This window comes from Nelumbo nucifera, chromosome 2, assembly GCF_055504915.1.
Source record: "Nelumbo nucifera cultivar China Antique chromosome 2, China Antique-T2T, whole genome shotgun sequence".
Taxonomy (NCBI): Eukaryota; Viridiplantae; Streptophyta; class Magnoliopsida; order Proteales; family Nelumbonaceae; genus Nelumbo; species Nelumbo nucifera.
This window is the reverse complement of record NC_142650.1, coordinates 43234066-43246689: the sequence shown is the minus strand read 5'-3', so window position 1 is coordinate 43246689 and position 12624 is coordinate 43234066. Positions and strand designations below refer to the sequence as shown.

At 37.4% G+C, this 12624-nt stretch overlaps 1 protein-coding gene across 1 annotated transcript; it reads right to left on the bottom strand.

The window, feature by feature from the left end:
* Positions 1–678: 678 nt before the first annotated feature.
* Positions 679–4941, bottom strand: LOC104599347 (mitogen-activated protein kinase 3-like). Its single transcript, XM_010261859.3, has 6 exons — positions 4670–4941; positions 4387–4516; positions 3231–3368; positions 2790–3122; positions 2135–2318; positions 679–1123 (listed from the first exon to the last, which is right to left on the bottom strand). The coding sequence occupies exons 1-6, from the start codon at positions 4870–4872 to the stop codon at positions 948–950; spliced, it is 1164 nt and encodes a 387-aa protein (XP_010260161.1). The 5' UTR covers positions 4873–4941; the 3' UTR covers positions 679–947.
* Between the last annotated feature and the right edge of the window lie 7683 nt (positions 4942–12624).

Genomic DNA, 12624 nt, shown 5'->3' with positions numbered 1-12624 from the left:
GTCAGGTTTGGACCTTAAATTGGGCCTCCAATGTTCCCACTTGAACCCAACCCAACTCAGTAACATGAAATTTCCGAACCCGACCCTGACCCTGATCCCATAGGATTCAACCCGATATCAATCCAACCCACAGCCTTTCAACCGTGTTTCCTATAACACATTTTGAAAACCTAAAAACTATCAATTTAAATTGGAATTTGGTTTATAGGTTCTAAGGTATCACTTTCTCCATTAGTAAAAGAATAAAAACCAAAATAAACATGAAAAGAAATCCTAAACTTTAAGGCTATGGAGTTAGAAGTTAGCAAATTACAAGAATACCCTATATATGTAGGGGTATCATGACCCAACAAAAGTGGGTCAGCCAAAACCCAAACCCGATTCGGGTTAAAGAATCAAAACCCTAACCCAACCTTACACCTGAATAGACCTGATCCTAACTGGACCTTATTGGGTCAGGTCAAGCCAGGTTTACTGTTAAACCAGACCCATTGACATCCCTAAGCAGTACTGCCTAAAAGACTATTAAGCTACTAGTAATAAATTGGATAAGCTTAGCAGTGGAATGAGATGGCCAGCTGCTGTGAAGAATAAGATTTCATTAAAATGTACTGCTGCACATTTTTCTCTCCTTGAAAATAGTTTAGCAGAGAGAAAGAAAAGCAACTACAACTTGAGTATAATAAACAAAAGAATAAGTGATTTATTCCACACTACACATTCTCATTACAAATGCTCTTGAATCCTGAGTTACACAACATATCAACCCTCGTATTCTGAACTTTACTCATTTTCTATACACATCAGAACACAGAACATTGCCTTGGGGAAACAATAAGGCCCAAGTAAAACAATTGACCTCTCATGAAAATATAGAATAATCAATCTTGAATACCTTCAAGGGGAGCCATTTCCCTTGCAGAGTCTGTAGTACCAAGTCAACAGAGTTACCAAATGGCATACTCTGGATTGAATTCTATGGCCTCTCTGTATATCATCTCCTTCATTTGCTCTTCCACTAAGGCCTGCTTCTCAAACTCAAAGGAGAAAGGCTCAGGGCAAACAGGCTCATCAGCTATATCATGCAATCTCGCAAGGTAAGGATGAGCAAGTGCTTCTTCAACTGTACGTGTAGAAAAAATGACATTAAGTTACTAGAAATGTACATTTAAAGAAGAAACTGTTACAGGAAAAAAAAAATTTAATATGCCAATTTGTTATATTCTCAGATATGGTGTGATACTATGTATAAAGCCATCCTACTCAACATTGTTATGTCGGTTTTAATGCTCATGACTCAGATGAACATCAGCTTCTCAGGATAAAGTCCTATTCATGGTGCACAGCCTCATGGTGTAAAACACACGATACATATTGTACACCACATACTATTGGAGAATTTCCTCCCTGAAGTACCACTTTGAAGCTAAATCTATAGAAACAAGAATACCTTGTATTAATAACGTGCTTCGAAATCAATACTCTTAACTTGGTTATGGTTCTGTTTCCAAGCATATGACATGGTCTCAACTAAGCCACAACATGTTGATACCAAAGGGCCCAAAAAGTACAAAATGATGTCTTCTAGTCTGTATAGTGATTAGTATTGGATTCTATGGCATGGAATGAATAAGCAGAACCACTGTAGAAAAACATGGAATACCTTACAGTTGAACAAAAAAAGAGGATTGTGACACCAAATACTTGGGAAAAGGCTTAAATAATGATAAAGCTTTCAAGTTCTATAAGTCTGAAACATGATCTATAAACAGTCACTATGATCATGATTGATAATTGAGGATAACAGTGATCACTACAAAATTTATCATGTCATATTTACATGATTAAAATAGTTTCCCATGCATCCCATCCCAATCCATGATTCCAGGATCAAGAATCCACTGTGGTGTAGTTGATATTGGCTTAAGATTATTGTCTCTCCCCCCCCCCCCCCCCAACCTTTATGTCATTAATGGAACCCAATTGTGCCAAATTGTATATTTTGCAATCAATATGTCTCTTCCCTTGCACGTCACATTTCCTACTTAATGTAGTCTTATCAATCAAGTTCTCATTACTTGTACCAGAAATGAAGATTTGATAATCAAATAAATATATAGAAGATGAAAATTACCAGTGATTCTTTTGGTGGGATTGAATGTCAACATTCTCTCAATGAGATCAATTGCATCTGGATGAACATGTGGAAACATCTTGGAAAATGGCTGGCGAGGATGTGGAGGAAGTTGTCGGATGAACCTTCTTGCATCTTCATTCTTGACAAACCCAAGTTCTGCTTCTGTGGGCGTACCAAGAAGCTGAAAAGTAGATAAACATGGGTAAGCATCCATCTGTTGATGAGCATTGCTCATAATTTGAAGATGCAACTTCATTCATATGTCAAAGATACATCAAACCATGAAACCACCATGTAAAGGTTACTTCATGGTTATCATTATTCTTATCCTGTTTAAACAGAGGAAGCCATCCATTGAAACAGTCAAAGCTTGGCACAACGAAATGGCACATCATTTCCAAATGTCTAACCAAGGATCTCAGATAAGAAGCTAGAACATGAATAAATGCTGAATGTGGGCAATAATTTATTTATGACATTTCTGATCTGAGAGAGATAATAAAGCTTTAATTTTATTATGCCTACAGAAATCATATATATATATATATATATATATATGAGTCAAAACTAAACCCAAAAGTTGTTCAGATTTAGTAGTAGATGATTAGAATCTCCAAATTGTAAGCTATATTTTATCGGAATATCATCATACCTCTGTCAACAGACGCATCTGGTGCATATGATCTCTACCCGGAAATAATGGCTTCCTATTCATTAGCTCCATAAATATGCAACCCACTGACCACACATCAATTGCAGCAGTGTAGTCAGAAGAGTTTAATAACAATTCTGGTGCCCTGTACCATCTGGTAACAACATATTCTGTCATAAACTCATTCTCTGAAGTTGGTCGAGCAAGACCAAAATCACATATCTTCAGGTCGCAATTTGCATTCAGCAAGAGGTTGCTCGGCTTCAAATCTCTATGAATGACACTTGCAGAATGTATGTACTTCAGCCCACGAAGGATTTGGTACAAGAAATACTGCAGAGCGGCCCAATTATGAGTCTAAATCAGTTATAGATAAACTCAAGCTTTTATATGAAAGTGTTGAATGATTGCCTCAAGGGGTGAATGACCAAACAATTTTACCTGACAGTGCTCCTCCGATAATTCTTGATTTGAGCGGATTATTTGGTGGAGATCGGTGTCCATGAGTTCAGTAGCAATATAGACATCAGAAAATGCTCTTGGTATAGGTGGTGGAATTACATCTCTTATGGCTATTACCTGTTTCACAAACGACAGATTCAACTAGGATGAGACCTGACATGAGCATTGTCACTGCTAACTGCTAAATTGTTATGAAAACCAGAATCAATATCAATTACTTGTATACTTCACTTTTTTTTCTGGTAACATGTACTTTATGCCCTATACCTAGCCAATATTTGCAAGGGTGACAGTGTTTACGCTTGAGAAGCCACTAATCTAATTGTTTAGTTTGTTTAGTATAGAAAGCTAGACCATTCCAAATCATCCTACCTATTAGAAGTTTAGAACTTCATAAATAGAAGGAAGAAGACAAGTCCAAGAGACTGTTGTAGACCAAAACTTGAAAGCATTATTACGGTGGGAAACTCTTTACAGTGACAATAATTTATTTAAAGAACGATAAAAATGGGATTTCAATATTTCTAAAAGAAATGCAACTAAACTAAAACAAGAGTTCAAACATAAGAAGCTAAATATAATAGATACAAATAGACAAAACAAATAAGCAACAACCTTGGTCATATCTGTACAGTTCATCGGCTTTGAGCCATTCCATTGAAATTTAGATTCAGAGAATGAAATAGATTCACCCCTAAAATATGGATATCAAAAACGAGGGCAACTAAATGCCTAAAGTACTTTAACCCACCCCTAACCTACTTGTTTGCGAAATAGCTGTAAGCTCCATTTCTTAGTTATTGGTAAAAAAAATGCTCCATTTCTTAGAAACTGTTATTTTGGGCCGGGATCACCAAGCATAGGAAAACTACCACTCAGAGCTATCTATCAACAAATGTATATACGTCTTGAGAAGATTTACTTCGTATAAAGTGGGTAACGAACTGTTCATCAGAACCAAAGCAACCGTTTTTTTTTTCTTTTCTCAGTAAGATGAAGTTCAAGTAGTAAAAAGAAAAAGACAAACACAAATCAACTGATGATGCAAATTTACATAAAGAAATAACAGAGCAGATTCTGAAAACAGTAAATTTGGGTAAAGGAGCAAGAAAAGTTGTTCAGTAAGTCCACATACATTCTCGTGATCCAAGTGCCGAAGAAGCTTAATCTCACGAAGCGTGCGTTTGGCGTCCATGTGATTGTCAAAAGCATTAGCTATCTTCTTGATGGCAACCATTTCGTTGGTCTCCGAATTCATTACCGAACTAAAGTTACACAACAACAGAGGAAGAACCGCATAAGAATATCGACTAAAAGTCGTCTGGAGAATCCGAAGCCTACAGCAACAGACTTCTCTCTTGTTTTTTGTTTTCAAATATCAGAAGATTCCAAGGGATCGGGGCCGTATAATTAATTACCAGACGATTCCGTAAGCGCCTCGTCCTATGGGCATTATCGGGGGGCGATACTTGGCGGTGATCTCGAACAGATTTCCAAAGATGTTGTACTGGATGAAGCGGCCATCATGCGTCGGGAAGGCCGGAAAATCGGAAGAGTAACCGATGTTGGTGCTCTGAGAACCGTTGGCCATCCCTGAATCAGTAGCAGCAGCTCCTTGCATTTCTATATAATGCTTCTTTCTTCTTCTTCTTCTTCTTCTTCTTCTCTGCTCTGAGAGAAAGAAGTGGGATGAGAATTCAGTTTTAATATACAAGAAGGATCGTTCATGGAAGACTGGTAGCAGCTTGGAAAGTAGTAGGAAAGCGCGCGACACCGCGTTAGACCGAGATGAACGGCTGGAACTCCAGCCGCCTCTGACTTCATGGCTCCTTACGGGTTCAACGGCCTACTTTTCACTTTTTTCAGGTCGGAGGAGCCGAGAATTATTAAGTCCGGTAATTTGCGAAACAAAGGAAAATAATGGTTTTTATTTTCAAACCCAAATAGTTTACGGAGAAAGACGGAGAAGTAAAATGCACCCCACGTCCCCCATACTTTAATAGTAACCCTTATAAACTTATCCTGCTCGTAGATTTGGCATCAATCCATAGTCGGTATTCATTACACCTGTGAGGTGGGATTCATAATTTTAAGGTGGGTTGAACGGTAAGACATATTCATTTTCTCTTAATTCTTATCTTTTAAGAAATCTTTTAACTCTGAGAAAAATGGTTGTTAATTTCTTCTTATCTCTTATGTATTAAAGTGCAATCATACAATTTTTTGTTTTTCAATGATACCCTAAAAAGATAAACAAAAACTCTCGTATATGAAATCAAAATGGATATTTGATAGTTTTCAGAATTTAAAATTCAGAACAATATTCTTTGCATTTAGAGTTCAAAGAAAGAAAAGTTCACTAATTCTAGTATACCTTTTTAATGTAATTATTGCATTTTCAGATGTCAGAGTTCATAGCAAACAAATAGACCCTTTCTTCCAAAATTTAAGACATGACACTGCAATGTCATGTCTTAAATGTAATTAAAAGGTATACTAGTATTAAAAGTTCACTAATACTAGTATACCTTTTAATGTAATTATTGCATTTTCAGATGTCAGAGTTCATAGCAAACAAATAGGCCCTTTCTTCCAAAATTTAAGACATGACACTGCAATGGATCCATCAAACCCCCCCTTGTGAATTTTGATAAATACCAACTGATTAATTACAAGTTTTTCTGATGTCATAGTTGAACCCTAAAATTAGGTTTTATAAAATCACATTTCAAAAAATAAAGGAGATATCCTTAAAGAAAAATCATTTTGGCACCAAAGTAATACTTTTCAAAAACAACTTTTACCAAATGCCAAAAACACTTTTTTGCTTAATTATGTTTTTGACAGCCCAAAAGCTCAAAAGTAAGAGCTTATCCAAATAAACCTTTCATTTTTCCTGATCAATTGAAAATGACTAAAGCAAGCAAGTTGTTCGGTTCTTATTCTTTATCATCATCTCTATTTGTTTAGTATTAGTTAATTAATCAATTTATGTATGTCCAAAATTCTTTTATCTATCCAACTAGGTGTTCTCTAGAGGCGGTTGGGTCAAGTATAATTTTGAATTTTCTCTTATTTTCTTTGAAGTGAACTGACTTCCCCTCACCTCTGACAACAAAGTCACGACCCCTGCTAGACCTGGCAAAAAAATGACCCAATCCAAAATAGGATTAGGGTCTTATGTTTAGCTATTTGAATGTGAGAATGACCCAACCCGATCTAACATGAAAAAAATGGGTTGGGTTGGGTTATGGGTCAACCCGTTGATCCGATTGTCAAGTATAATTGGGATCATTTATGCATTGCTAGAAATTCTCACTCTTTTAGTTTCTTCTATTTAGTCTTTACTCTTTAAATTGTTAAATGTTCAAGTTTTTATTTAATTTTATATTTGGAATTTTAAAGTTAATTCTTTTAATTTTGGCATTTTTTATATAGTTTTTCTTTTTTTTAATTATAGTTATTTTTTGGGATAACCTGAATTGACCCATGGGTCAACCCTAACTCGGACATTTAGGGTTAGGGTCTAGCATTTGACAACACAACCCAAAATTCAACCCAACCTGAACCCAAACCACCCAACCCAATTGCCAGGTCTCCCTGCAAATACATGCTAAAATTCAATGTTTTCAAAATCAGATCAGACGGGAAAAACTAGGAACCGGTCAGTTCTGTTTCACCCAGAACCGTTTTTTGGCCAAAAATTGTTGATTTGGTTAGTAAACCACTGATCTGGGTGATTGAATCGTTGGAACCGTCAACCCGAATAACGATTTTTAACCATTTTTTATTTTTTTTGTCAAAACGAACCATCCATTTGATTCGAAAGATTGGACTGTTTGACCTAAAAAACAACAACAGTTTGTTGTCCCATTCGATTTTAAAAACCTTGCTAAAATCTCTACAATTAATTCAACAATGACTATTGGAGTCATAGGATGCACCAAACAAACCGCGAAAAGGAAAAAGATATCAAATTTCATGTGGAATTTCCAAGGAGTAGGGCGGTGGTTTGATTGGGGACAGAAATTCAAAGGTAGGGTGGCCGTTTACCCGTCATTCGAGTTTGACTGTAAGTAACAGGATTAACAAAAATGAAAAGAGTCCAAATAACGACGAGACATTAGATAAGTCGGCCAGTTGACTCGTGAATTCTACTCGTTTTCAGGCCCCAAACAGTGAATTTCGTGGAGTTCACTGTTTTCCTTTGTCTGTTTGTTACTTTAGGTTGGATGGTTTTAAGTGTAACCTCGAAACTTCCCGTTTCTCCAAGAAAAGCTTGCAAGATCGGAGAAGGCCAGACAATTAGACAATTAGTACAACATCAACATCGGAGAATATTGGTTTTACTCTTTCTTAGACCAATGTATGAATGAATGCCTTGTTATATTATAGAATTCAAATCATTGATCAAAATAGGTCCAAATAAATGTCTGACTCTACAGGTATTGCTCACCTGAGATTAGTGTTCATCAATCCAATGTGGGCCATGCCTGTCTACGAACATATACCTAACCTAAAAGCCGAGCTTTGATTATCTCCCTTTCACTACAATAATAAAAAATTAAAAAAAAATAGTTGATTATGTTTACGAGTGAATTTGAGCCAAGCCGAATCAAATATCTAGTCATTCGACTTCGGTTTACCAATAAATCATTAGTTTCAAGTTTGATTCAAATTAGAAATTTGAACTCGAATTCAATTTGAGTTAAAAGCAAGTAATTTCGAATTCGGATCCGTTTGAATTCGATTATAAGCTAAACATTTTATATATAATTTTTTATATTTATTATTTTATATATATATATATATATATATTCAAAAACCTTTTTCGATTCGAGCTCAGTTTAATTAACAAACAAACCTGTATATTAGATTCGAATTTAGCTCAAAACTTGATTTAGACTGAACCAAATCAAACGTTTCACAAGTCAAACTCGAAGAACTCGTGAGTCGTGGCCACACCTAATTACGCTCTGTCCCTTCTAATCGGTTTCTTAATTTCTTTTAAAAACCGACCTACACGCTGAACGCTGAAGTGATTTTACCTCTGGATCAGCGATTTGACCATCTAGGTCGATGGATCAGTCCGTAGCACGTCAACAATTAAAAAAAAAAAAAAGTCCAAACACTGACCCACAACCCAGATCTTGGTCAAACTGCCATTTGACGTTCAGGTCCGAAATTATATCAGAACAAACAACCAGTCCAATTCCCGGACCAATGCATACTCAAAGATGGTTCAATTCTCCAATGTTAAAACCGTTTGGATCATCGATGTATCAAATGAACCATCGGGACAACTGATGGAATGTGAAACCAGACAAACGCAGGCAAAATAGAAGGCATAAAAAGCCTAAAAGTGGGGAAGGTTGCTGGTAATGACTAATCGGAACAGATGGATTAGTCGGACCAATCTCTGAACCTCTCAAAAATTGTACTCAACGTTATACCGAGGTTAAAAGAAGATTAGAAAAACTAAGAGCCCATTTGCTACATGGAAATAGGGGTCTTAAATCAAAATCTCATTCCCATTTCGGGGAATGGTCATTCCCTAGGAGTGTGCAAAAAAAAAAAAAAAAACAAAAACCCAAATTGATCGTCAATTAAAATCGAATTGGTTGGTTCGGTTTCGGTTAACCATTTAAAAAAAAAATCGACGGTTAATCGAACCGACCGATATATATACAATAATATATATTTATATAATATTATATTATATATATTATTTTTTTTAAATCGAATAAAGTTTCAATTGAAAGTTTATTCGGAATTGCCAGTCTCTTAGTCTTGAAAATAAAAAATTTTCAAGCCTTTCTTCTCTTTTATCTCTTTGAGTTAGAAACCTAAACCTTCTCAGCGGTGTTGTTGCCATGGAGATTGTCATAAAGAGTACCATTGGGCATGAACTCATGGACGAGCATCGGAATTTCGATCTCTAAGCAACAATTGAAAAGTTTCACTACATTCTTGTGGCTGAACTGGAGTTTGGTTGTTACCTGGTTCAAGAGAAAATCCACTATGTCACCCATGAACTTAAGCCCCTGACCAGTCTTCATAGCAACCTCTCGACCTTCCAGAGTTCCTTTGTATACGATGGACATTTTACAGCCGATGATGTTAGCGTATTCCATCAGATTTATGATTGTATCTTTATCTCCTTAATTCTAGGAGATATAGTTCCACTCCAACTAGTTGTACATATTTTTCTTTCCTTGTTGTATTCCAATTTAGGTTGCCGACCTGTTCTCTGGTTGTATCTTTAGCCTTATTATAAATAGGTTGTAACCTGTTGAATTCAGATCATCAAGAAATATTATTTTCCCATATATCTTCTTTACTCTTTTGTATCATGGTATCAGAGCTGTGATCCGCGTCTTCTTGCTTCCTCTGCGGTTCTCGTTTCTCTTCTGCAATTTTTGATTTGTTCTGAGTTCGATGGTTTCTTCCACGTCTTCTTGCTCAACGGTTCTTGATCTCCCCTGCTCTCACTATTCTTCACGTGATGCAATCCACCCGCCCAATTCAAGGTAATCCACCCGCATGATGCTCTCCCCTGCTCTCACTCTCATCCCCACAGTTCAACTTAACAGCGGCACTGGTCATATACTGATTGCATTCCTTTGCACTTCCACCTCTCTGTCTTAGTCACAGCGGCATTGGTACAAGGAAGTCGACGTAATCGTCGATAGAAGGAAAACAAGCCATCGAAAATGGGGCAGTCCTCGCCGACGTTGAAGCGCTTGAGGTGGCAGGCGTGTGTGTGGTCGAGGAGAGTCTTGGGCTTTACGGATACGAGGAAGTCGATGTAATCGTTGGAGTGGAAGCGGTGGATGTCATCAGGACCGACAAGATAAGGGCGGTTGACCTCCATACGACGGTGAAGAGAGTAGTGTAGTAGTCTCCAATTGAAGGCTCGTAGAGATAGCACACCCTCCGCTTCTTCGCGTCTGGCCCTCCTAGGAGAGAAGCACTCCCCGCTGCTTGAATGAAGCATGCAGCCCATGTGAGCAGAACCGAAACTTGTGCCTAAGCTGCTTGCTATGAAACCTGTGTTTAAGGTCAATATTGAGAATTTCCCATGACTTGTGTTGCTCCAAAATTCAGTGTTTCTCCTCATGGATTCATCTGAAGCTGCTCAACATATTTCTCATCCCATCACTGTTATCTTTGATGGCTAAAATTATGATTTATGGTCCCAAGAGATGCGCAGCTTTCTCAAGGGACGCCTTCTATGGCGGTATGTGACTGGTGAGATGCCCAAACCCACTAAAATTGCTGATGAAACAAAGGATAAATTTGCTGAACGAATAGAAAAATGGGAAGGGAAAAATCATCAAATATTGACCTGGTTTCGCAATACTTGTATTGCAAGCATTAAGTTGGAATTTCGCAAATTTGACTCTCCTAAAGAGGTATGGGATTTCTAACAAGCTCGTTATTCTATTTCTAATGATGTGCATCAGTTTCAATTCTATAGGCGTCTTCACCGTATGAAGCAGCAACCTGAACAGACCATTCATAGTTATGTCTCTGAATTCCAAGTTTTTTGAGATCAGTTGGCACAATGTGAACCTGAATGGGATAGTACCTCTGTGGCCACTACTTATTCCAAGCTTCGCGATCGCCAACGTGTTTGGCATCTTTTGATGACTCTCAGGGATGAGTATGAACCTATTAGTGGTACTCTACTTCATCGTAGCCCATTGCCCTCCCTTGAAGTTATGATCAAAGATTTGCTCTCTGAAGAAACTCGACTAAAAACACTTCGAGATGAGCGATCCTTACTATCTACTGATGTTGTTCTTGCTACTCCAGGTACGTCTAGTACTTCTTCAACTTCCTCTAAATCCTCAAAACGGAGTTTCTGCAATTACTGCAAGAAGATTAGTCACACTATTTCTGAGTGCCACCGCCTGCAAGCCGAAAAGACGTCTGGACAAAAGTCCTCATCCATGGATTCTCAGGCTTCGAGTTCTACTGCCGCTGCTGCCACAAAGGATTCTTCTGATAACACCTCTCCAAAATTTTCTCTTCGAGACCTCCAAGCCCTTCTTCACCAACTCCAACCTACTTCTGGCATTCCTTCTAATTCAGTCTTGTCCGTCACTCCAGGTACTACCTCATCATGGTATTTTGTATCTGCTTGTTGCAATCATATGACATCTAATTCATCATTGTTTACTTCCAAGTCTCAACCTTCTGTTGCACCAATTGTTCATACTACCGATAGTTCAACCTTAACTGTCAAAAGTATAGGAACTATTTCAACACCTCGTTTGTCACTACCTAATACTTTTTTAGTACCTCAATTATCTCTAAATCTTATATCTGTTGGACAATTATGTGAACTTGGTTTTGACATATATTTCTCAAGTCGTGGGTGTACTGTGCAGGATCCATTGGGACATGTCGTAAGGTTGGGAGACTGTTTGAGCTATCATCTCTTCAATTACCATCTCTTATTGCTGCTGTCACTTCTAGCGTCTGGCATTCTCGTCTTGGACACATTTCTACGTCTAGGTTAGGATCTTTAATTTCTAATGGATGTTTGGGTCCTGTTAAAACAACGCCCTTTGATTGTGTTTACTGTCATCTTTCAAAACATCATGCTTTGCCTTTTAATATAAGTGATTATGTTTCTTCTGCATTATTTTGTGATCTTCGCCTCATAATACCATGGGTGGCTCGCATTATTTTGTGATCTTCGTTGATGATTTCTCTCGGTATACATGGATTTATCTCATGCGTAATAAATCTGAATTACCTGCAATTTATATTCAATTTGCCACCATGATCAAAACTCAGTTTTCCTTTATCATCAAATTTTTTTGCACTAATAATGCCATGGAATATCGAGATTCTCTCCTTACCCAATTTCTTTCACAAAATGGAACCATCATTCATAGATCTTATCCCGGCACCTCTCAACAAAATGGACGTGTAGAACGAAAACATAGGCATATTCTTGATATTGTCCGAGCTCTTTTAATCTCTTCCTCTTGTCCTGAGCGTTTTTTAGGGGAGGCAGCCCTCACTACTATTTATACCATCAATCGTATTCCTTCTCCTGTTATTGGTAACATTTCTCTTATGAACGGTTGTATGGCCATTGCCCTGATTACCAATCTCTTCGTGTATTTGGTTGTGCTTGTTTTGTTCTATTACAACCTCATGAACATACCAAATTAGAACCAAAAGCATGTTTATGTTATTTTCTCGAGTCTGGTATTGAACATAAAGGATATCGATGTTGGGATCCTCTTTCCCAACGACTTCGCATATCTCGTCATGTTACCTTTTGGGAACACAAAATATTCTCAAGTCTCTCCCCATTTCGAGTTACCACGACATCTTCATATTTTTTACTGAT